Raw genomic sequence first — 26,872 nt, forward strand, 5'->3', positions numbered from 1 at the left:
AAAAGAAACTTGAGGACAGGGACATTAAAACCATAGCACACTGATTTGGTTTGCTGAAGTTCAGGGAAAAAATGTTATTAAAAAAAAGAGAAAGAAAGAAAAAAAAGAAAAAGAGCTTTAAGTATGAATAATCAAAGATTGTTTTCTGTACAAAAACGACTTGCAAGGAGAAATTTCCAGAGAGCCGTCGAACGCCAAACTGAGAATAATTCAGTTTTGATATGAATTTAATCAGATTGAATATACTAGTTTATGCAACAGTAATCTATTAAGCACACACCTGGAGATATCAAAGGTGTTAATAAACAGCAAAAGGGCAATATTTGATCACTACCAGAGATCATTTTATCAACTGAACAAATAAGTCTTTTTCACTTAATAAAAGCACCTAATGTGTGCTTGAAGTAACCGCTGGATTTATAGTCAGAAACGCTTTTCAGTTCTACTTGCTCCATCGCTGCCTTGTTCCTCTCTTGTGTATTGTGAAGTCTTTTATCACAGAGATAAATGGAAGAGAGCCTGTTCTCCACGTCTCTGTAATGAGCTGGGGAGAGGAGAGAAGGTTCCTCACAACATCGTCTATTTAATCTGACCTAGACCAGCGAATGCCTTCCCCAAAACCTTGTTAATGTGAAGGCAAGACGGTTAAAATGTTGAAAAATAATCCCTATGGAAAGTTTACTGCTGTGAGCTTCAGTCAGCCTTCTAAGATCTTTTAGAGAGTCTAAGTCAGCTTAGAGGAAAAAGAATGTTACAGTATATTCTGTGAAGTTCTTTCTTACTTGAATTTGCTAACGTTTTTATCTCTCAAACTATCTATCTATCATGTGGTGTATCTCATCATTTTGTTCGATATGAGGATCTCGAGTTGATATGTACGAACAATTAAACGTTGCATAACAGAGAAGGTTAAAAAAAATTAAATGCTAATATTTCATGAGGTGCAATAAACATTTAAACTTAATCAAGCCCACGCTCTCACATTGCTCTTCAACTCCAATCAGCAGAGGCTACACAGAGTTAAAAACAACAACAAAACAACAACAACAAAAACACACTTCTAAACGTGCTGCATAGAAATCATTATGGCAGTTGAGAAGTTCATATTTGGAAAATATGAGTTTAAAATGCAGGACTCATGTACAAAGTAGGTGCACTATATGGCTAAAGGTTTGTCAACATCTGACCATCACACCCATTTGTGACATCCAGTCTGTACAGGATTTCGTGGAGTTAATTTTTAAAAAAAATTTTTTTTATGATTGTTCCAGCTAAAAATGCTTGATTTTGCTTTGGCCTTTTACAAAATCTTGTTTTTTAATGGAAAACTACTTGAATTGGCCAAATTGCAATTGCACAAAATTATTTTGCACGGTCTTTAACAGTGATGTTTGTTGGTAAATGAAACGTTTTAGCTGTACTCATGTTCGACGCACGTGAATCGAAGAGCGCTTTGGCTGAATGTGCCTTGTGATGACATCACAAGACGTGTCTTGGTCCAAATCTGCAGTAAGTTCGAAAAATTGCAAGCTCCTCAGAATATTGTAGTTTAATTGATTTTGCATTCATTTCTGAGATCGCAAAAACGCAACTGGACATTCAGCCACAAGAGCATTAGTGATGTCAGATGTCAGATGTTGGGCACAATTTTGTTCCAGTGAAGGGAAAATCAATCAATCAACCAGTCTATCTATCTATCTATCTATCTATCTATCTATCTCCTACACTTTCACATCATAATTGCATAAACTTTGTTGAAACAGCAAAGAAATGATTACAGACATCCTTATTGTTAAACTAAGAAATATAATTTATTGCATAAAAATTATATTTAGTTACAGTAAGAAGGCTAAACATTTATGTACAATAGACATTTACAGTGTTTAGATGAAACAAACAAACAAAAAAAGACCTCACAGTTCTGCTATGACATCAGAACAAAATAACTCAAGAAACCAACATCCAGAGGTGGATCTCAGAAGGATGAGACCGGATGCAGTCCCATGTCTCATACCTGAAGGATGTCCAAAGTTTGTGTCGGGGTTAGAAGAGGTTTCCCCAGACAAAATCCATGTGCTTAGGAGCTTTCTTTACAATCTACAGTGTCATAACTGCCAATCCTTTTCATGGGTAGAGGTCCTAATTTATTCCTCCTCCTCAGAAAGAATATTTATTTTCATCTATTGATGGCAGAATTCCTCCACACAGCTCAGAAAAGCAGCAAAGAGCACAAGGAAACTAGTATTACAGTAAATCCCAACTTCCTGGGGTCATTTTATATTGTTTGTTTCTGCTGGTGAGCCTTGGAGGACCTTTATGTATATCCTAAAGGCCTGTTCCAGCATGTGTCAGCAGTACAGCGTGACAATTTCGAAACCGACATGTGCACATCTGACAGAAAACTTTAAATAGGTCTGCAAATTTATTCATTTTTTTCTTGCATAGAATTGACATAAAAAGTCAAAGAAACTGCTACAAAATGAGGCCCTTCAACCAGCACGCGTTCAAAAGCACATGTACGCACACCACAAAAAATTACTTTTCCAGAAAGATTGACAGATACTGCTTTTTTGTGGAGGAAATCTCAACACTTTTACAAAGAAATGGCTGTAAAAAAATAATTAAAAGACATATTGTGACCTTAGAATTATATTGTTCTATTTGGCTGAAAAGTAGTTTTTTGATATCAAGCCTCTAAGATGTGATATTTCAGCTAGCAAAAGCTACAGTAGTGACATCCATAATTATATTTAAGTAGGGTGTAGAGTTTAAAAGTGCTTCACATGTACATTATCAAAACCCTGAGATATTTAAAAAGTGGGTATTTGACCAGGTAGGAAACATGGTTATGAAGTTATTAACATGATTACAATTCAGTCATTCGTTCTAAAACATAGATGGCACATCAACGTATTTGCACTCCATTAGGCTATGTTTTCTCATATTTCACTTCTGAAATGATTTTATATGCCGTCATTCATACAATAAATATAAATGGGGGGGGGGGGGGGGGTATTTACTGAGAAAAGTATAAAGTTACATGCAGTGAAACCAACAGGTGCCACATATGTTATCCATGTATTATAGCTACTTGTATATGTATATATCTATACCTAGCTATATTTAGTCCTGCTTCCACTTTGAGATATGGCAGGAAAAACCCCAACAAAACACATTATTGGAGGTAGGTATTGGCAAATATTTACTGCTAGCATTACTAAGCTTTCTACTGTGCTCAAGGCTTTTAAAAAAAAAAAAAAAAAATTTTAAAGGTTTTTTTTTTTAAAGTTTAACAAAATGTTAGAGCTGTAAATAGTCTAGACTAGGAAAAAATATCGTTTTTATACTACACTAGTAGTATGAAGTAATATAAGCACTCATAAATGCTTTTTTCCTTCTCATGTATGCCACAGGAAATGTCTGATAGCACCACTATGCTTCATTCACTCTATTAAACTGGGTAGACTTTGATTGGCAATTTATTACAATTAATAAAATTATTCATTAATAATTTATCTATCATTTTGAATACAATTATGGCTGTGATAGAATCCAAGTTCATTCCAATTTCATTAATTTTAGATGTGCAACTTTCCTTAAAATATTGCAACACAAATCTTAAACGTGTAAAATAAAAAATGGAGAGAGATAGAGAGAGAGAGAGAGAGAGAGAGAGAGAGAGAGAGAGAGAGAGAGAGAGAGAGAGAGAGAATAATAATACCAAAAGTGAAGTTATGTTCCAACTAATGTGCTGAACTCATTTCCAGCCAAAATGCCAGACTGAACCTTATAATATTAAGGTCACAATATGCTAATGATACAACATCAAAATGGACAAATGGTAAAGGGCCCATGACAGCCATGGCTGTTAGTCTCACACTATAGTAACATTTCCAACCCACAGTCAAAGACAGTGAACGTGACACAATGCAGTCCAAAGAGCGCCATGCCATTTCCAAAGACACTTAACACAAGGCCTACAATTGGCTGACCTTAAGACTCTGAGCAGTGATTAATGGCTCGAGTTGAACCAAACACAGGATCACAGAATCAGAGCTCACATTTTTCATGTCTGTTTCAATGCCTGAAATGACAGTTTACTCATGACTTATTACACAGCATTTAGAAAACCTTGCCACAAAACATGTAGTCCTTTAAGCACTTTTTAACCACTCCCTGTTTGTGTAAAGTAATGTAACAGCAGTCAAGCACAAATGCAGTCGTTCTCCTCAATAACATTACAGCAGCTACAGCAAGAGAGAATGAAACAATAATCCACTAATATGGACAGTAAATTAAAAAGTGCGTTCCCTATAGGAAACTTGTGTGATAGCTCTTCTGCATTTTACTGTATATGATGTGTTGAAGAGTAAATTTCATTAAAAGAAACCAAGATGACTAAAGTAAAAGGGAAATGCAGTTCATAAAAGCTTTCCTCTAGAGATGCACTGATACGTGCCTGAACCAGTGGATTGTTGGATCTGATCCTCTGACGTGTTTTGGCATGAAGGTGAGTGACCTTGACTTGAACACGGCACCATCATGTCTCTGATATTTTGCATAACTAGGCACCAGCAGCTTGCAGAATTTTGGCTTGTTTCCTGTAAGGATGACTGTACTGAATCAGTACCAGGTATCAGGAGATACAAAATACTTATTGTACTGAAAATGGGAAACGTGCATACCTAATTTCTTGCAACAACAGAAGCGCCCTGTTTATTTTTGCTAATCATAAACATGTCAACAATTTTGCCAAAAAGGTGAAGTGCAGTGTCAGGTTCGCTACAGGCTAGTTTGGTATGCTGTAAATGAAAATGGCAAAACTAATAACTATTGCAGTACTGCTGTTTCTGTGTCTGTGTCTGTGTGTGTGAGCAGCTTGAAAAAATGCTTCACTCCACAGTCTGTTTGATGGTGACTTTAAGCCTCCGATAATCACTAAGAAACAAAAGCTCAATCACAACCTTAAGTGATGCTTAATCATGCACTTTCACACTTGGCTTCCAGCATGTAGTCTGAGTGTGTGTGTGTGTGTGTGTGTGTGTGTGTGCGTGTGTGCCTGTGTTTAGAAGAAAAATTATTCACGTCTGAGCGGGCAAAACGCATCCTTGAACCATGAGCTTGTACACATGATTCATGCAGACAGGCCAAGATTTAAATCTGCTACCTGTTTTAAGATAAAAAAAACCCCCCACATGTTTTCATTCAAATGACATCACATTTTTTTGGTTCATGTCTGTTGTGACTGAGTGTAGTAGTGTGTGTAAGACTGAGAGATCATGGAGCCAGCGCCTTGCAGCTCTTTATCTTCTGTGTGCACACACACGGTGACGAGTCCGGCTGTGTGGTCACATCTTCATGCCCATCCACTGGCAATAATGATTGCTTTATTCATGGTGGCACATTTCTTTCCTTTTTACAGGTTTTGATTACCCAATCAGCAGTCCTCATCTGTCGTCATGACAACTAAGACCTCACTTTTGCCCATCTCTTCCAGAGCAGTCGCCAGGGAGACCAGGTCGGCATCACTGTGGTGACAGGCTTCCCACAGGTCGAGCAGCACACCTGTGGGGCTTGGCTTTGTGGCGAAGTAGTTCAGGTACCTGTGCAAGAGACATGAAAAGAGCACAACAACACTCAATCACACAGAAAATATTCAAAGAGGGAAAAAACTTCGACCAAACACTTTTTGTTATATCTGTAACTGGTTTATACAGTACATTTTAGTATAAAATAAAAACAAACTCACACTCATATTGAACTAGGAAAAAAAAATAATGCACACTGCACTCCTTTTGCTTCAAAAGAAAAAAAAAACATCTTGAATAAAGAAATAATAGGCAATTTATCAAACTATATTACTGTCTCCCACTGCTCTGAGGTCTAAATTATTAACTCTGAATATCAACCATTGTTCCACCTCCATGAGAGAAAGCTGTTCTTTCTCTTAAATAGGCAGTAATCATTTTGGCCACAGGCTCTTGACACATTAAAACTCTAGACTATTAAAAAAAAAATTGCAATGTTTTTGAATTATGTCTTTCAAACTTTTTTTGTAAGTGGCTCACATACAGTTTTGTCATCTTCCACTTCTTTTCTAGTTCTAGTTATTAAGTACCCCCCTAGAATCTGCCCATTTAAAACACTGCATGTTTGCATACAGTGTCTTAAGCCAATAAAATCCTCAATATTATTAAAAGTTATCTATTTCTGGCTTTAAGGAAGCATACACGCTTGTCTTACTATTAACATGTAATTAACATGATTATACATAAATGCCGATGTCTACACCTTAGCCTAACTCTGACTCTAACTTAAGTAACAAAAAGGAAACCTTTTTAAATAAAAGCAGTGGTTTATAAAAACAAAACAAAACAAAAAAACCCAAAACAGTTTTCCTGAGGGAACGATCAGATATTTCTTATCCTTGTGGGAACATTTGGTACCATCAAGATAAACACACACACACATTCATGCTAATGCACTCACCTGTCAAAGCCTAGGCTGTGTGCAAGTAGTCTCCAGTCACAGCCGCGGGCACTGGGGGCATCAAGACTGGCACAGATCTTTTGGCGGATGGAGGCTGGCAGGCGGAAGGCATAAGGACCCACCTGAGATGACGGCAGGCTAGTTCCTGCTGCAGGCAGCGGTGAATGGGGGGGCAATGTCTGACACACAAGCAGAAACAAGCACACATAAATGTTTTATCGAAATAAGCACTTTGGAGCAATTTAGTTGAGAACCAATTTCCACAGCGTCTGTACCTCCTGGATGTCTGTGTAGAGCTGGAATATCTGTCCCTCCCCTTCCACCTGCCTCACACAGATCTTACAGCTGAGCTGGGACACGGCCAGGCTGCTTCTCTCCAGGCTAAAGGTGCAGTGCAGGGGCCGCTGGCTCCCATTCCAGATGTGGTAGAATGGGATCTCCTGTAATACACACAGCAAAACTGGAGGTAAGTAGGGATTGAAATCAACACAGACATGCCGGTGCTGATATTAACACACATACACACCTGTGTTTTACATTGTACATTAACAGTAGTAGACACTTGTAGTATCTCCTTGTGTATACACATTCAACCACCACTTTATGAAATAGCCAGATTAAATTGTAAATTGTGATTTCTATACAGCATCAGAATACCATTCCCCATATATCTATATCCATATAGAACGATGACAAATTGGTGGTATCTCTTCTAGGTGTTCTTATGTTGCTTTTTCCTCTAATTTGCCATCTGTTTCAATAATCTATGGGTTATGTTAACCTTCTTTAGGTTAACCCTGTTATATATATCTGCACAATTAATTAATATTGAATTCAATGTATTTTACATTGTCATTTACCTTGCCTTGCAAATTATGAATCACTTATTACAGCACAGTTCATTAAATTCAGTAGATACTTAATTATATGCACTTTTACACAAGTAAATTCATCAAAATAATGTTGAGTGTCTTAAAATATTGTCTATATGTCTAAAACAGAATACTCAACACAAGCTTATCCATAAATATAGCAGCTGTAGAAGTTCAAATGTGCACACAACCTATATGTTCTCAACTTAGCTTGGATAAAAATATTTGTGCAAAGAGTGTGTGCAGATTATAAGGAAACTGGCAAAAATTTCCAGATGCTTCAATAAAAAAGTGGCGGACAGGAGTACAATGTCACAAATAATAAGCTAATGTTTTATCATGTTTTGTTGAACCAAAGCTTTTTTATATTTTGTTGGAGCTACAAAACTACTATACTATACTATACTATACTATATATACTATACTATATATTATATGTATTATATGATACTATATATGCTATACGATACTATACCATATATACACCATACGATGCTATACTATATATACACTATACTACCCATACTATATGTATTATATGATAGTATAATATATACGATAGTATACTATACGATACTATATATATATATATATATATATATATATATATATATATATATATACACACATACATACAGTACGATACTATACTATATATACACTATACAATACTATACAATACTATACAATACTATACTATATATACTATACTACACTATATACTAGTGGTGTAGTTGACAAAAGAGGTTCCATTCCAGACAACTGACCTGATACTTGGCAAGAAGTTTGCTCCTCCAATGAGAGTGCGGGATGTCATGGATTGACAGTCGCAGGTTGTTGTAACTGTCCTTAAAGAGGAGTGATTTGGGATCCTCCAATAATACCCCACCAAGTGTTCGCTCTAATTCTAACACTTCCTGCACGTCAGAAAAATCCAAGATAAAAAGAAAAAATTGAGTAAAGAGAAGAAAAGAGAGCAAATATAAGGTTGTGAGTTTTATGCTTGATTGAATATGAGGGGATGAAGTAGCTAACCTTTAGGGCATATGGAGTGTCTTGTATGCAGTAGACCCTCAGACTGTAATCCAGAGAGAGGCAAGGAGCTCGAGGAGCAAACAGGGCAAGCTGCAGCCTTTTACAAGCAGGCTGAGGAGGAACTGACTGTCCCACCAGACCATAGGTGCCTAAGTGCTCCATCAGAATGTGGCAGCTCTGCTCCTCCAGCTGCATATAACATGGTGAGGATAGACTCTCTTCTCCTACAGTCAGCACCTCCTAGTAGCAGGGAGTTTGAATGGGAATGAGTTATGAAGATTTGCTGTGATAAGGTCTGTGCTAGAAGATGCTTTTTATTGATCTCTAATTTGCTGCTCACCTCCCAGACTCCGTGGTTGCTCTGTGTTTTGAGAGAAAGGCTCCAGTTGGGAGTCTCGAGGTGGGCACAGTGGGGCAGGGTGAGGATGACAGGGCGGCTTAGCAGCATGGCTGAGGGTCCACAGCTCACCACCGGACTCAAGACTGTCTGACCACCCTCCGATGGCAACCTGACAGAAGACGCACATAAGTAAAATGTATTTTCATTACTTATTTTTATGTAATATTGCCCAAAGCAAAAAACACCAAAAACATCTGAAAGTAAAAAAAAAAAAACGCTAACAGGAAGGTTATGGTAACCCAAATAACCACTCCTTACAACTGTGGTGAGCAGAAAGGCATCTCAGAATGCACAACATGTCAAACCTTGAATCAGATGGGCTACAACAGCAGAAGACCAAAATGAATTCCATGTCTGCGAGGAACAGGGTTCTGAGGCTACAGGGGGCACAAGCTCACCAAAACTGCACAGTTGGGAAGAAGACCAGGCAATATTTTTCCTATCTTCAACTATCCAGTTTTCAGTGTTCCTGTGTCCACTGTAGCCACTGATTCCTGTTCTTCACCGACAGGAGTGAAATGATGATCTATTACTTAATAACATACAAAAGTTTCTCTGTAGTTGATAGGGGTGTAAATCGCAAGTTTCATGACAAGACGAACTAATATTGATTCTTTTAGCCATATTTGCAGATATTTGCCGATATCGCAATGACTGCCATGATGCGATTTCATATTGATCGATTCAGGGGCCTGCGATCAATATTAAATGATGTGTCTATTTCACATGATCAGAAACATTTCTATTCATTCACAGATGCAACCAAAATATATATTTTGAAAATTTTATTGAGCTTTTTCCCCACTATAAATACTACATAATTCAGTGCAAATACAGACCTGTGATTGACTAAAACTTTGACGGATGTAACTGGAATTAGAGTGCCTTAAATAATGGTCCATCTCGGGGCCAGAGTAGGACCCATTTTCAGCCCAGGAGTTTAATGCCCAAGACCAACCCATTTTTTTGTTGTGGAAGAAATTGGCATGTTTCAATAAATCTTATAAAGATAAATACCAAATGACATACTGAGTCATTTGAGTAAGAAATATACTTTTTTGGCAGCTACCTCATACTACTGCATGTGACAACGGTTTGTTTACATCTCCACGGTAACGACCTGGGTACACGCGCTTGTGTCTCTGTGTAGGTGTGTGTGAGAGAGAGAGAGAGTGAGAGAGAGAGAGAGCATGTGCGCTCTGAGCCAAGTGACGTGAGAAAACGTTCCCCTTTTAATGCATAAGTAACTAATGTACTGCTTTAAATACAAATGTAGTGTAATTAATTACTTCAGTTATCAGTCATGCAATAATGTAACATATGTTTTTTTAAATGTGTACTGAGAGAAAGCAGGTGAGTGGTATGTGTGCAGGCCCACCGGGAATTCTCCCGATTAGCCGCTCTGGCTATGGTCCATCTTAAAAATTATACATGCATCGATGTTTACGCATTGCATCGATACATCGGATCGTTGGTTATTTGATCAACACATCGATCCATATAAAATGTGATAAAATGTGCATCACTGACAACTACGAATGCAGTATGGCTAATACTATGGGTATTTATTCACTTTCTATATAGGACTTTCAGGCCAGCAAAGTTTATCAATTAATGTTCGTTCAAACAAACTCTGTAGGTGCTAATTCAACAACTTGTTTCAATCAATACCGAGAAAGAAGCCAATTTAGTGTAAATAAAATATAGGACTATGTAGGGTAAACCAACTGTACTCCATGACAAAAAAGTGCAAGACAACTTAAATCAGTGCAATAGGCGCACACACACAGAGACATCACTGACAGGCTCTACAAAGTCAGAGTGCAGATAGCGGGAGATCCTTCTCCAGCAAAGCTCTTTTTGACAAAAGGCCTTAATGAGACACTTCAAAACAAAAAATGTGGATCAGCAGAAAAGTTGGAACAACAACACTAGCTGAGCTGTTTTCATTTCATATTAATCCTGCTTTCACCTCCTAGGGTTTGAAGTACTGCCATTTATACAACAGTGTTTCTGCAGTTAAAACCAGCCTTGTTATCACTGTAATGATTTAGTGAATTAGGCTGTTGGCTGTGGCAACAAGTGAAGGTGCAAATGACAGCTAAACCCAGGACTGTGACAACGCACAGTGAGAGAGTTATTTAGTTACAGTTACATTTATATAGTGTCTTTCTAGACACTCAAAGCTCTTTACATAGAATTGGGGGGAGTGGGGGTGTCCTCAACCACCACTAGTGTGTAGCATCCACCTGGATGATGCGACGGCAGCCATAGTGCACCAGAACGCCCGACACACACCAGCTATTTATGGAGAGGAGAGAGTGATGTAGCCAATTCAGAGATGGGGATTATTAGGGGGCCATGATAGAGAAGGGCCAATGGGGGAATTTCACCAGGATACTGGGGTATACCACTACTCTTTTACGATAGCGAGAGGAAAGACAATGTGAAAAACATGGCTACAAAAAAGGCTACAAACAATAAAACTCCGTTCCTGGTGCTGACTTACGTAGTCTTCTCCCATTTGTTGATGATGAGATACATTTCATAGAATTTCCCCTGAGGAATGGTTCCTGGCGGTACCAATAGGCTCACACCTGAGACCCAGACAGAGAGGGAGATAATTTTATTTGGGTAGGAACGTGAAACTCAAAAGCCATTCTGAAAGTTGAAATCCATATTGAAAAGCCAAAATTAGTGAAACTGATAGTTCAAAGTGACACTCAATTGCCTGTGTTAGGGATGGTGAGGCGCCCGCCAAGGCTGCCTAGTGTGGCACTTGTGCTGTGGCCCGGTTCAGCAGACAGAGTGTGTGTGCGAGGCTCTCGTGCACCGCTGCCCATCGTCTTCAAGGTCATGATGTCTTCATCGGCACATCCCAGGCTGGTGGGCAGCTCCAGCGATGACATGGTAGATGAGTCATACACTTTAATCTTGAGGCTGGGCAGAGCATCTAGCAGGGGTGAGTTGGTCATGGGGATCTTGTGGTGTGAGTCAAGCGTGCTCTGATGCAGGGAGGAGAAGATCGGCCCCCGAAATGTTCCGGCACTAGCAGTGAGGTCGGGGGGAGCTGAGGAGTGCAGCACATGAAGGTTATCTAATAAAGAAGGAAGGCAAACACAGAGAGAACATTTCTCTGAGGACAGAGCAGAAGTAATAGGATTTTCCAGTTATGGCAGGAGCTGCCTGAGAAAAGAAAGCTTTAAGGAGTGCAAGGATTTGAAAGAGTGCTTATACGAAGGCGTGATTAAGTTGAAGAGAGACAAAGCACCAGAGACGGCAGGGGAAATGTGAAGCTGAAGAGAATTAAGAACCTTAGATAAAGCTTAAAAAGAAGCAGTTTATACTTGGGTTGAACTGAAATTGAGATGTAATAAGCTAGAGAGATATGGATAAGTAGAAACAGACAGTGGGGTCTCACCTTGTCTTGGCGGTTTGCCAGGATGGAAGGCAGCAGCAAGGGCAGATGAGGAGTCAGTTATATCTCCGTGGAAATGGCGACAGCTACGGCGGTAAGCCAGGATGCCCACACTGAGCACAAGGATTACACACACCAACAGAGCCCCCACCAGCTTTGCATATATAGCCACTCCTGCCCCTGAATCCACTGAAACACACACACACACACACACACACACACACACAATTTTAGACTAACAAACTCCATACATCATCAGTATTTCTGTGTTTACATTCATACACATATGAGTACATATATTACATAAACTGCCTCACATCACCATTTTTCCTATATGAACAAATGAACTTGCTGAAACAACCTTAGACTTCACGACTGTTTTCATTTTTAAATTTACAATAAACTCACATGGCCTCTCCTGACACCTCACCCGCCCCCAAGCGAGAAAAGAGACAACAAAAATGAGGATAAAAGAAGGAGGAAAGAAAAGTGTGAGATAACAGTCAAAAAAGAGAAAGAATCATGAAGCAAGAAATAAGTATGAAACACAAGATATAGGAGTTGTGTAATTACGAAGAAGAGAAAATCAGACCAAGATGTGGCCTAATCTGCTTATATGCATATGACAAAGACTAATATGTGCAGTACATGACAAATACTTATATGTATATGACAAAGGCTTAGACTATATGTCCAAGAGAATGTGGACACCTGACCATCAGAACCAGATGTGCTTTTTGAACCATGGACAAAGACCTATATGTACTGTATACTATATGGCTAAAAGTATGTGGACACTGTTGAACACTCTGCTTTTTTAACAGTCTCCAGATTTTGGAATGTTGCTTGCGGATTTGTGCCCATTCAGCCACAGGAGCATTAGTGAGATTGGGCACTGATGTCAGGCGAGGAGGCCTGGCAAGCGGTCAGCGTTTCAGTTCATCCCAAAGGTATTCGATGGGGTTGAGGTCAGGGCTTTGCGCAGCCCACTTGAATGCTTACAAACCAACATTGGCAAACCATGTCTTCATAGAGATTTATGCAAAGGGGCACTGCCATGGTAGAACAGTATTGGGCTAGGGCCCTTAGTCCTAGTGAAGGGAGATACACTGTAGTCATTGTAGACAATCATGTGCCTCCAACTTTGTGGCAAAAAATATGGAGAAGGCCACATATGGGGGTCATGGTCAAGCGTCCACATACATTTAGCCACAGAGTGTATGTGACAAAGGCCTATTTATAAACTACAAAGGCCATATGTAGAAGACCTATACATATATGACAAAGGATACTGTATATGACAAATGCATATATGTACAGTATCTCACAAAAGTGAGTACACCCCTCACATTTTTGTAAATATTTGATTATATCTTTTCATGTGACAACACTGAAGAAATGACACTTTGCTACAATGTAAAGTAGTGAGTGTACAGCTTGTATAACAGTGTAAATTTGCTGTCCCCTCAAAATAACTCAACACACAGCCATTAATGTCTAAACCGCTGGCAACAAAAGTGAGTACACCCCTAAGTGAAAATGTCCAAATTAGGCCCAATTAGCCATTTTCCCTCGCCGGTGTCATGTGACTTATCAGTGTTACAAGGTCTCAGGTGTGAATGGGGAGCAGGTGTGTTAAATTTGGTGTCATCGCTCTCACACTCCCTCATACTGGTCACTGGAAGTTCAACATGGGACCTCATGGCAAAGGACTCTCTGAGGATCTGGAAAAAAGAATTGTTGCTCTACATGAAGATGGCCTAGGCTATAAGAAGATTGCTAAGACCCTGACACTGAGCTGCAGCACGTTGCCCAAGACCATACAGCGGTTTAACAGGACAGTTTCCACTCAGAACAGGCCTCGCCATGGTCGACCAAAGAAGTTGAGTGCACGTGCTCAGCATCATATCCAGAGGTTGTCTTTGGGAAATAGACGTATGAGTGCTGCCAGCATTGCTGCAGAGGTTGAAGGGGTGGGGGGTCAGCCTGTCAGTGCTCAGACCATACGCCCCACACTGCATCAAATTGGTCTGCATGGCTGTCGTCCCAGAAGGAAGCCTCTTCTAAAGATGATGCACAAGAAAGCCCACAAACAGTTTGCTGAAGACGAGCAGACTAAGGACATGGGTTACTGGAACCATGTCCTGTGGTCTGATGAGACCAAGATAAACTTACTTGGTTCAGATGGTGTCAAGCGTGTGTGGCGGCAACCAGGGGAGGAGTACAAAGACAAGTGTGTCTTGCCTACAGTCAAGCATGGTGGTGGTAGTGTCATGGTCTGGGCCTGCATGAGTGCTGCCGGCACTGGAGAGATACAGCTCATTCTGGAAACCATGAATGCCAACATGTACTGTGACATACTGAAGCAGAGCATGATCCCCTTTCTTCGGAGACTGGGCCACAGGGCAGTATTCCAGCATGATAACGACCCCAAACACACCTCCAAGACGACCACTGCCTTGCTAAAGAAGCTGAGGGTGAAGCTGATGGACTGGCCAAGCATGTCACCAGACCCAAACCCTATTGAGGGTCTGTGGGGCATCCTCAAACGGAAGGTGGAGGAGCACAAGGTCTCTAACATCCAGGAGTGGAAGAGGACTCCAGTGGCAACCTTTGAAGCTCAGGTGAACTACATGCCCAAGTGGGTTAAAGCAGTGCTGGAAAATAATGGTGGCCACACAAAATATTGACAATTTGGGCCCAATTTGGACATTTTGATTTAGGGGTGTACTCACTTTTGTTGCCAGCGGTTTAGACATTAATGGCTGTGTGTTGAGGTATTTTGAGGGGACAGCAAATTTACACTGTTACACAAGCTGTACACTCCCTACTTTACATTGTAGCAAAGTGTCATTTCTTCAGTGTTGTCACATGAAAAGATAGAATCAAATATTTACAAAAATGTTAGGGGTGTACTCACTTTTGTGAGATACTGTAGAGGACAAAGACCCATATATAAAATATGTAAAAGCCTATATGTATATAACAAAATCTGTATGTAGAATATAAATAATAGAATATAAACTATGAGAGAATATGGCACTAGTTGGTAAGAGGGTTCAAATGATGAGACTGTAGTGAATCTGACTTTTGTCGTAGCTTATTACTCTTCACAGAACAGTGATGAATTAAGTGCATTTCTTTTCAGCTTTCCCTGTTATCAGGGTCACAGTGATCTAAATATTAGCATCATTGCAGCCGTAAGCTACAACGCTGTTCACAGAGGGCCAGATATGCACTCATTAACTCCTAGATGACTCCACGCTGTACTCAAATCTGGTATATGCATAATATATTATTTTTCAAATACGTACATATTCATTTTTTAATGCATCAGTCTCCACTGAATAGTGATTCAGCCCCCGGTAGTCTGCTGATATTACAAAACCATCTAATTTTGGTCAAATGTTTTTGTAATTTCTTTTTACATCGTCTACAGCAGAAAGAGTTTAATCGTATTATTGCCATTACTCCTTTAGAGTTCATTAGGCAGAGAATTTATTATTCCTAAGAATGGTTAATGAGTTTGTAGTTAATGTTTATTTTCCGGCTAAATCTTACTCAGCCACTAAAATTAGCTTTTTGCTTGTGTTTACACTCTGGACGGGATGGGTGATGGGTGTGGTGCCTTTTACTGTAAAAGCATATCCTAGTTTATCTCTTCCTGCTGTTCCATTTATATGAGCTTATCCATGTTCGAAAGACTGTGAAATTGATATTTTCGACCTTTACAAATCCTGGAATGAATATCATCGTCTGAAGTATTCTCCTTACTACAATTATGCAACATAATTGAGAACACTCTAAGACTACACACAGAACAAAGTGAAAAAGGACAGATTTAGATTAGACATTAAGAGTGCATGGCTGCACATACATGCACACTGATGAGCAATACTGCACAGATACACTCTTGTAGCCCCTCACATAACACATCCACACACATGTAGTGAAAAACTGGATGCACAAACATGTGAAAAGGTGAACTTACGATGGTTTGTATGTTCAACAGAAACTGTTTTATCTGTTTGAAAGAAAACAAAAGAAAATGAACCAAGGAAAAATGGGTCACGCATTCAGAAAAGATGATCTTAATGAAAATGAGACAGCAAATAAAAATGAATGAAATATGCTAAAACATTAAGTAAATAAATCATCAGCGGCACATCTGACAGCTGCGTAAGCTGAAATAAAAGTTGAGCATGTGTAAACTGTGAAGGAATCAGTGAGTAAATGAAACAGTGAGTGAGTGTGTGGGCTGCATTATTAATGATTGCGCCTAGGAGCAAATCAAAACCCTCAAGTTGGTGCTCAGACAAACACAGACACAGACACACACACACGCATACACACTGTCTGCATGCATGTAAGACTGCCTCATCCACTAATCACCGAGTATCAGAATAAATCTGCTTCATTCCCTCAGTGTTCACGTGTTAAGCACCTTGCCTCCTAAAATATCAGCATTTATCCCATTCACCATCTGCGCTCTAACTTGCGGAAGTAAGCATAATCAACTCCAACACAAACACCCACACATGTGCTACTGCTATATCAAAGTAAGAAGATATGCCCTTATAACGCCACTGTATTTTCACAAACAGTGCCCATCTATGATAATCCCCAAATCTAAACTAGGCTGAGAACATGAAATAGCATAGCTGTAAAATTTAATGAACAAATATTTGGTGAATTAAGAGAGGGTAAAATTAATGTGGTGTATTCAAGTAGCATTTTTACATGACCAATAAACTCTCCCTGCAGGCGATGGTGCATGTGTTAGACAGACATAATATAGTGAAATAATGAGCAGAACTACTGAATGTACAGTGATGCCTTTACTGAATATCAGCTCAATATTTCATACTGCAGCCCTGCTGTAGCACTGCACCCTCTGATGTCGATCAAATATCAAGCTTTTCAGTCTCGTTCTAAATGCCAGAGAGGTTTGGGAGTGAAAATCTTATTGGAATTACAAACTTTATGTGTTCACACTCTCACACTGACATTACATGTTCTCGTGTTTATAAAAATCTGCCAGTCGAGATATTTACACATAATTTTCACTAAACCAGTGAATGAAACCAATGAAACGTACTATGGAACATATAAAATGTGAGAGTAATGGCCACTATAAAATGAAATGCATCGTGGAGCAGTTGGGGAACTTTGCGTATGGTGTAAAACGGGGTCTGCAAACCTGAGGTACCTGATTGGTACCTGTTCTAGCATTAAAGGAGTTGTACTAAATGTTACTGGAAATGTATTATCTCTCTTTTATGTTTAAATGCATTAAATGTTTCATTCGATTACCTGTACACATTCTTAGTGTAAATGATATTTGGCTTTCTTGGCTAATTGAACATAATTAGTTGCAATATTGGAGAGCGTGGCTAAAGTTAGTTAATTGGCCAGCATTCAATCAGGTTTTTATTGACTCTGATGAATAAATGCGTGTTTTACCTGTGGTGGAGTATTTATTTACCAATTTATTTAATTTGAATCTACTTCTGTTTAGCATTTAAAAGAGCAACACTTGTTTAATCCAAATAGCAGTCCTATTTTATTTTACTATAAATTATATTCAATATATTTTGATATACTTATATGTATATTTAGTTAAGTGGTTAAATACTGACCCTTCTGATTAGTAATTCCACTCAGTTGAATTACTGATTGGAAAGGTTGGAAACCCTTATTCCTCTCGTATTTAGTTACACTGTGCATGTGTATGATATACTATACAAATATTTAAAAGCATATACACTTTTAACATACCATGCGGAAAAGTCTATTTTCTGGTTGTTGTTTTTTTTTTAAAAAAAAAAATCATAATATGTGCAATAAAAACAATTTGTTACTTAAAGTTGGTGAAAAATTGGTGTTTTAGATTTTCATATGAGGATTTTAGACTTGTGGACACAAATAAGCCAGTATATATTTTTTTTAAAGTGACAGAAAATGTGTTGTGTAGATATTCTTATATTAATTTTCCAGCTTACCATTTATGGAAGGTGGGTGAAATTTTTGTTTGCTGATGAACGATTCATCCTGCACTCACCTATCATACATGGGTAATTCATGTAAATTCGTGGTTGTGAAGCTTCCTGCACGTTAATTTCCCTTTCAAACCATCCGTTGTGAGCTGATAATAAGAATGGAGTTTATTCAATGTGTGACTCCACTCACTACCCATCCAAAATCTTGATCTCATCTCAAACATCAGGTGCTGCACTAACTGTGGTGGTCTCGTGCAGTTATTATGCAGCTAATTTGTGTATAAGTCACAATGAGGGAGCGAGCATTTAGTTATTGAGGCACGTTAATGTGTTGTGTGTGTGTGTGAATTGTCCAGAAAGCTTGTTTCTCTATATAATTTAATTTTATTGCCTCATGTTAAATGGCTTTTCCTTCTTTTCCCTCTCCCCCGTGGGGAGACTAATGCCCTCACTGCTGCGGGGAGAGGAAAAACACTGCTGCAAGCGGATAACAAACGACCCATGGCATGGTACCAATATGAGACGCGGTGGCTGGAAACCTCTGCTCGACTGAACATGACAAAGTTGAAGTACGCAAATCGGCAGAGTGAAATCCTACACAGCTTTGCCATGCTCCTTCCCTAACTTCCTGTTTCGTAAGGAAAGCCCTACGTGTGAAGCTTTTATGTAGCTCTCTGCTTTGGCTCTCCTTCCTTATGTGGCTCAGTGGAAAATCAGTGTGACTCACAGCGGGCACACAGTCCCTCGGTACAGTTCTTGCTCTCCATCATGCTGCCGCTGCAGTGGAGTCCTCCGTTACGTGGGGGGGGAGCCTGGCACTCACGGCTGCGCCAGTGTGTGCACTCGGTCCCACATGCTGACCACTTAGCCCACTCCGTCCAGCCTCCATCCACTAGGGGGCAACACACAGCACAATGATGAGGACACAACATATTTTACAGTACCTCACACCAAAGTATGCATAAAGATTCTGGAGACTTGTGTCATTGTTTAGGTGTGTTTTTAAGCAGCGAACATCTGGCACAAGTGAGTGTTATAGTGCTTATAATAGTGAGTTAGTGATTGACAAGTGTCAGTCCGTTTCACCTGGACAGAGGGTGTTGCATGTGACTCTTTGAAAGGGTGAGCCCTCACAAAAAGCACCTCCATTAAGTGGTGCCGGATTGGTGCAACTACGTGTCCGTCGCTGCCAGCCCCGCCCACAACGTGCATTACACTCTGACCACTCTGTCCAGGATGACCAGCCTCCACTCACTGAGGAAGAACATGCACACACACACATACACACACAGACAGACACACACAGATATTATGAGGCATGCAATGGCGGAATTTTCTAGATTCATTCAGACTTCTTATCAAAACAGCAGCTGGTCTGGCAGTGTGCTGTGAGGTGAATAGTCCAAATTAACCACAGTAATTGGACAGGGAATGGAACACAGAGCCTTTCCATCCCATAAATCTGAGTCATATGTGTCTATTTGAGCTCAATGTACTGTCTTAGGAGTCTCAATCCGAGGTGATGCATTTCCAAAACATAAATAACACTACTGTAATAAATAGAATGTTCAGCTTTGTGAGCCATTTCTAAATAGGACCACATATGACTAAATTGACAAAATTGACAAAAAGAACCTTTCACATTTTGTGAAGTTTAGAAGCGAGATTATTTGTTTAATTACCGTAGACGATGAGTGTAGCAGTGCTGCTGCGTCGCTTGGCAACTACATTTCGGGCCACACATGTGTAATTAGCTGTGTCAGAAAGACGTGCCTGCTTGATGATGAGGTCATGGTCAATGGTTATAAGGAAGTTGGAGTCCTGCACAGGATCAACAAGATCCTCATTCTTCAGCCATTCTACCTGTGGAATTATGGAAGAAGCTGTAATTTACTGGGTTAAAAATGGTGCACTCCAAGGAGACATTCAGGACCATTTTAGCACACTCTTTGCACTTTGTTTTACTTGGTGAAAGTGTTGAAAATGCACTGTCCCTGATCATTTCTCTTTAGGTCTGTTTGATTGTCAGCAACCCTGAACACACTTGCTGTATGAGAGGTACTTGAAGAGGTAGGAGGCAGCGCTGTGTTGAATGGAATGGCTTGGTCAGACACAAAAAAATAACCAAATCGAGATGGACTGAAAGGTTCAACAGAGGTGTTCAGCTATCTCCAAAAACTGCTGCAAAGGCCAATGGGTATCACTACAAAAGGGGAGGTTTTAAAAAAATTATTATTATTGTTTTTTTTTTTTTATGAACAGTAAAAAACAAAAGTTATAGTTGAATTAAATTTACAGTGACAAATATTAACCTGAGTTTTATATACCCTCAATACAACATGTGATGTAGTACAACGCACAAGCCACCTCCCCAAAGTGCATTTCTTCATGCACGGTCTGGCATGTGTTATTCCACTTAAACCATATTTAATGTTGTAGAACATCCACAAGTTAGGTCCTGTTCTCACATATGTTATAGCTGCAGGAAACAGTTACTCCCTCCACAGTATCTCTCTCTCTCTCTGTCTCTCTCTCACAAACACTCTCTCACTTAAAAAATGCAGCCTGTTATTTTGCTGAGAAACCGGAAGGCCTAACCTTCTCTGTTCTGAAGACTTTACTAAACTTTGCTACAAAGAGCTTACAACCAAGATTCCTTCCATAAATGTTAAATAAATGTCTCTTGAAAACATCACCAAATCAGTGATTATACGTTTTTAAAAATCCTTTTATTACTCTTAGATTATGTGAAGCATCCACCATACAAGACCCTGTGTATGAGCTGTTACTATAGAAACAATAACATGTTTGAACGAGCATTAATATTAACCTGGAGTTCACGTTACAGCTGGAACTACTGTCCGAGCCCTGCTGTTATAGAAAAATCAGATTCGAGTATTCAACCATGCTGTGCTGTACATTTTTGCGAACCACGACCTCCCTTTAACAGGCAATATATAATTGAGCAGAAAGCAAGGATATTCTGCTCAGTTTGGTTACATTAATTAATCCGCGAGCCTAAGGTACTTGAAACATTTTGGAGATATTTTTCAGCATTACAGAATTTTCTTGTGTGCTCTGAGCAGCACACCAAAGCAGATTAGCAGGAGCTGGAGACATCTGAAAGAATTCAAATGAGAGAGGAAAGGAGAATAAGCAGGAAAAGAGGAGGAAGAGGAATTAAGTTAATGTACCTCAGCAGGTGGGATCCCTTCTGGTGGGCGGCACTGCAGCAGAACTTCCTGTTCCAGACGCACCTCCCTGCCGAGTGGCTCCTGCTCAAAGTTTTTCCTGAGGTCTGCACAGTATGCCAGGTGGTGAGAGAAACTTTTAACAACACTAGCCAACAAACAAGCTAAAAGGTTCTCCAAACTTCTGTCACATTTTTAAGTGCAAGTCGATATTACTGGCCTTAAAATATGTCACTGCAGGATGAGTGCAAGTAATAGACAGACTTACATGCGATGCGAACGTATGCACGGCGGCTCTTGGTGGTACCAGCAGAGCTCCAGGCTACACACTGGCACCAGTAATCTTCCAAGCCAAAGAGTTCCTCAACCTGAACCCTGGACACTGAGATGTCCACCTCACGCACCACCAGACCTGAAGCAAAGCCACACATATTAACCAGTATAATAAATTCTCACAGTACTTACGACCCTGATTGTTATGTCTATATTAAATGATACATTGTTTGATGAGGCACTTTCACAAATTGCTTTTACACGTATTAAGCATTCTGCATTTTATAAATATTTAAAATAAATATTTAATATAAAACATGAAAACTGAACATACCCCCGACCCAACATTTGCTCGCCTCTTTGTCCTATGGCCTCCTGACAGTTGCCTGTATTTGCATATTGGAAATTGACTGGCTCTTATGTTTTATGAGGAAACCTTTATGAGCGTCTTTATTTTCATTAAAAAAAAAATGGACAAAACTGCTTTAGTGACTGCTTCAAAGGAGACCGGCCAGACTGGTTCAAGCTGACAGGAAGGCTATGGTAACCTAAATGTGGTAACCACTCTTTACAGAGATGGTTAGCAGAAAAGCAACATACAACACGGTGAACCAGGAAGTGGATGGGCTACAACAGCATAAGGTTCCACTCCTGTCAGCCTAGAACAGGAATCAGAGGCTACATTGGAGAAAGGCTCACCAAAACTCCAGAGCTGAAGATTGGAAAAACATAGTTTGGTCTTCAGAACTTTTGCTTACATGCAGATGACAGAGTCCAGATTTGGCATTAAGAGCATGTCAACAGTTCAGGCAGGTGGTGATGGTATAATGTTTTGGGGAATGTTTTGTTGGCCCCTTAATGCCAATCGAGCATCGTTTGAATGCCACCGGCCATCTGTGTATTGATGCTGACCATGTGCATCCCTTTATGGCCGCAATTTACCCAGCTTATAATGCCGAAGAGCAGCATGATTATGCACCAGGCCATCCATCCATCCATCCATTTTCTGTACCGCATATCCTACACAGGGTCCCGGGGAACCTGGAGGCTATCCCAGGGAACTCGGGGCACAGGGCAGAGGACACCCTGGACAGGGTGCCAACCAATCACACACACATTCAGATACCCATTCGCACACTTCGACTTACAATGCATGTTTGGACTGGGGGAGGAAGCGAGAGGAGGCTCCCAAAGCACGGGGGCGGGTTGATTAGCTGATGCAAGCTTTGTGTACACAAGGCAGAGGCAGTATTTGAACCCTAAATGTGCTAACCACTAAGCCACCGTGCACGCCATGCACCATATCACAAAGCACAAATCATTTCTAACTGGTTCCACAATGAGATGAGTGTTTACTTCAGCTGCATCCCCCAGTCATCAGATCTAAATCCAGTACATCACCTTTGGAATATGATAGAACTGGAGATTCATCGCTGACAAATCTGCAGCAATTTTCTGATGCAATCATGTCAACGTGGAGCAGAATCTCAAAGGAATTTTCATATCCAACATCCCAAAAAATTAGAATATGGTGGAAAAGTAATTTTTTTCCGTAAATAATTTAAAATTGTGGAACTTTCATATATTCTAGGTTCATTACACAAAAGAGTGAAATATTTCAAGCCTTTTTTTGTTTTAATCTTGATGAGTACAGTTTACAGCTCATTGAAATCAAAAATCCAGTATCTCAAAATATTAGAATGAAGAATTTATAATAGAGGGTATGCACGCGATGTCACGGTAGCCGGAACTCGCAGCGGTCAAGCCCACTGAGTGGCAAAAAGACTGAGCGGCAGCAGTAGTGTACAGCATGAATTCCGCAAAAACACTAAATTGCATCTAAATTGGGAAAAAGCTGTTGTTCGATTGACTGTGCTAACAGACTCAACAAGAACTAAGTGCAAAAGCACATGCAAAGAAATGCTATAAAGTAAAGATGACGTTCAAAAATAAGTAAATTAAACCTTTCTACTTAAAAGAAAAATACTACACCATATAAACTAAACAAAGTCAGTATTTGGTGTGACGACCCTTTGCTTTTTTTCTTAAATAGTATTCCCAGGTGCAGTTTGTGCAGTTTTATAAGGCAATTAGCTGGTACATTTTACTGACCGTCTTGGAGAATCTGACACAGTTCTTGTGGAGACATTGACTGTCGCACTTGTGTCTTTTTTTTGGCAGCAAATATGTATAAGTGTGTGTGTGTGTGTGTGTGTGGCCTGGTAACAGTTTTTTATAGCAAAAATGCTGTGGTGACAGCTGCTTCTGAACCAGGGTTGTACCACATCTGGGCCAGTTGCTAAAAATAACATTTGGACCTACACCAGCTCTGGGCCAGATGTAACAATATTACTTGTTCCGTATCTTTATTCACCACCTATATTTCTTAGAACACACCAATATTTTTGTTTAAGAGAGCAAAATTAGAGTGTATGAGACTGCAAGCTACCTGTGACCTGGTCCAGGCTCTCTCTGGTGACGTGGTCGTTCTGGTTGACCCACTCGCCGTTGCATTTGAAATAGATCTGGGTGGCGGGAGATGCTTTGCAGGAGAGTTTCACTGGTCTGTTCTTCACAATGAATGTGTCCTCTGGCTCGCTCTGGAACTCAGGCAGAGGCTCAGCTGGTGCAGAGGGAAAAGAGTCCGGCAGAACTTCACTGTAGTCGCTGCCATCTACACACACACAGGGAGAACACAGCAGCAGTTATGGTTCTGTGCCAGTGACTGGAAGATTATGAGAGACCTCAGACCTGCCTGATCGCCACTGTTAGACCCTTGTACAAAAAGTCTCCTTATACATATTCACAGATATTGATGTTATCCATCAGAAAACCCACTGTAAGTGTGATCCATGAGACCAAAACGGAAAACAGAATGTGCTGTTAAAAAGGTGTATAGAAATATCCATAAATCCATTTATCCAAACATTCCTGGTCAAACTGCTTGTGTATTTTGGTAATGTAATAAGTACCATGCATTTCACAAAGAATATTTTTAGCTTTCCGCCATACCTCCACAATGCTGTTTTCAGGCTAGCCTTGTAATCAGCCTCAAACAAAACTGTGTTTTTTGTTTTTTCGCACCATTCTGTGTAAACTGTGTTGAGGTTGTTGTGTGTGAAATTCCCAGATAAGCAGTTTCTGAAATACGTGAATCAGCCCATCTGGTACCAACAACCCTGCCACGATCAAAGTCACAGAGATCACATTTTATCATCATTCTGATGTTTGATGAGAACATGAACTGCTCTTGACCTGTATCTGCATGACTGGCTGCTGCCACATGATTAGAAAACTGCATGAATGTGCAGGTGTACAGGTTTTCCTAGTAAAGTGGATGGTGAGTGTATGTATCATAGTGTGCTAAGCTGTGGCTCTTATACACTTCAGGAATTGTATTGTACAGCTCTGAATGTAACAACTGTGAATTGTTTCTCCTAGGTCTTTTTTCAACACTGACAACCCAGACAGTCTTCTATTGAATGATGCCTGGTTAACTTTGCTTTGACGTGTATTTTGTCTGTCTCTGCATCATTCTTATTGACGTCAACAACAAGAGGTGTGTGTTTACAGGATACAAAATGTCCTTGAGACACCAGTCACTAAAGTACTGACCCTAAACTCTGACATTACCGTCCTTCCTGGTTAGAATATGCAAAAAGGAAAGCATGCATACAGTATATTAGGTCTCCGGAGCATAACTGTACCCATGAAAAAAAAAAAAAAAAAAGCAAGCCGGCACAAAAAGGTGCAAGAGTCTATATCTGACATGTTTACTGTAGAATGGAATCAGAAGATGGACTCTCTCCGGCTCTGCGTCCCTGGGGAGTGTGAAGAGGCTCTGCGCATGGGAGGGACAGGCTGACCTTCCACTGAAAGGCCCAGTGATCACACATTATCCCCCTGACATTTCCCCAGTGACACATCTCTCACAGCAGTGCAGCTCATCCAGGGTGTTGTGCATGGCAGAGCCAGAACGTGCTGTGCCCTGTCACATCCAACACCACACTGCTCTTAACCTTTCAGCCAACAACCAAGACGCGCGGCCAAATGCACACACACACTCACACACACACACACACACACACAAAACAACAAACACACACAGCTGACTAACCAAACCAGCTGAGTTCTGGTGACAAGCATGCCATGATCATAGTAGGGGAAAGCAGTCTCACTGATATACTGTATGCAAGAGTACCTGTATGCAAAAATAACATGCTCTCTTGACAGCAGATATTTAAAAAATATTATTTTATCACCTATAATTAATTGTGTCACAAAGTAGTTACCATTAGTGTTAAAAATATCTGCTTTACCACAAAGTCCTCAGTTTTGTACATCTTCATACAAAAAAAATAAAAGCTACACTCATTGAATTAACTAGATTTTATACAGTAACAAAAAAAAGAAAAGAAAAAAAAAGAGGGGCTGGGGTGTGTGGAATCATTTAACATCCAAAAAGAATTATACAGCACCCGAGATATTTCCCAGAGAGTGCATCGTGACATTTTACGTCATAATTTATTCCAATCGCAATACCCAGTCCTACTACAAATCCTTTTAAATTGGTGGGAACACTGACATACTTATACTTGCACTCTTCCTTGACTCCTGTGGACCACCAACATCCAAACCATTAAGACAAGAAGGTATTAATTAGACTAGACCTGCCTGTCTGTCATGCTCACTATCAATCTTAGCTCCCTCCACTCACACTCCTCATGCAGGAATTCACATGCCTGTGGTTTTGGGGGGGTGTTCCCCTTAGAGGGAACTAAAGGCATGGAGATGTATAATTTTATACCAAATTACTGACTACACCTTTAAATGACAGAGCTTTGCTAGTCATATTTGACTAATATTTGGTCACATACTGAATGTGTAAAAATATAATGAAAGAGGAGAGACTTTAACTATCAAATCAGATAAAGTGACCATGAACATGTACATGTTTAATCAATTATATTTACTACACCAGCTCCTGAGTGGTACAATAGAAAAGCATTCATCCTGTCATCAGGAAATTGTGAGTTCCAAGCCCGATAATGCCATAAACATGTAGAGGGGTGGGCCATATGACAAAAACATCATATCATACATGACATGTACACGATGCGAACAAAAATGTATGGACAAGTTCCCTGTTGCTGTCATAATAACCTCCACTCCCCTGGGAAGGCTGTCCACTAGAT

The 26,872-nt window shown here is 39.9% G+C and overlaps 1 protein-coding gene across 1 annotated transcript in view; it reads right to left on the minus strand.

The window, feature by feature from the left end:
- Nucleotides 1–1,810: 1,810 nt before the first annotated feature.
- The window catches only part of unc5b (unc-5 netrin receptor B), a 72,108-nt gene continuing 47,046 nt past the window's right edge, over nucleotides 1,811–26,872 (minus strand). The window contains exons 2-17 of the mRNA XM_017465046.3: nucleotides 24,127–24,351; nucleotides 21,673–21,816; nucleotides 21,408–21,511; nucleotides 19,896–20,076; nucleotides 19,300–19,467; nucleotides 18,941–19,105; nucleotides 16,206–16,238; nucleotides 12,218–12,403; nucleotides 11,528–11,893; nucleotides 11,306–11,393; nucleotides 8,737–8,905; nucleotides 8,397–8,636; nucleotides 8,129–8,278; nucleotides 6,765–6,929; nucleotides 6,490–6,668; nucleotides 1,811–5,603 (exon numbers count right to left, since the gene is read on the minus strand). Coding sequence (XP_017320535.1) covers nucleotides 5,438–5,603; nucleotides 6,490–6,668; nucleotides 6,765–6,929; nucleotides 8,129–8,278; nucleotides 8,397–8,636; nucleotides 8,737–8,905; nucleotides 11,306–11,393; nucleotides 11,528–11,893; nucleotides 12,218–12,403; nucleotides 16,206–16,238; nucleotides 18,941–19,105; nucleotides 19,300–19,467; nucleotides 19,896–20,076; nucleotides 21,408–21,511; nucleotides 21,673–21,816; nucleotides 24,127–24,351 — 2,729 coding nt within the window. The 3' untranslated portion in view covers nucleotides 1,811–5,437. The remainder of the gene's footprint in view (nucleotides 5,604–6,489; nucleotides 6,669–6,764; nucleotides 6,930–8,128; nucleotides 8,279–8,396; nucleotides 8,637–8,736; nucleotides 8,906–11,305; nucleotides 11,394–11,527; nucleotides 11,894–12,217; nucleotides 12,404–16,205; nucleotides 16,239–18,940; nucleotides 19,106–19,299; nucleotides 19,468–19,895; nucleotides 20,077–21,407; nucleotides 21,512–21,672; nucleotides 21,817–24,126; nucleotides 24,352–26,872) is intronic.

The sequence above is a fragment of the Ictalurus punctatus genome, chromosome 3 (assembly GCF_001660625.3).
Source record: "Ictalurus punctatus breed USDA103 chromosome 3, Coco_2.0, whole genome shotgun sequence".
Lineage (NCBI taxonomy): Eukaryota > Metazoa > Chordata > Actinopteri > Siluriformes > Ictaluridae > Ictalurus > Ictalurus punctatus.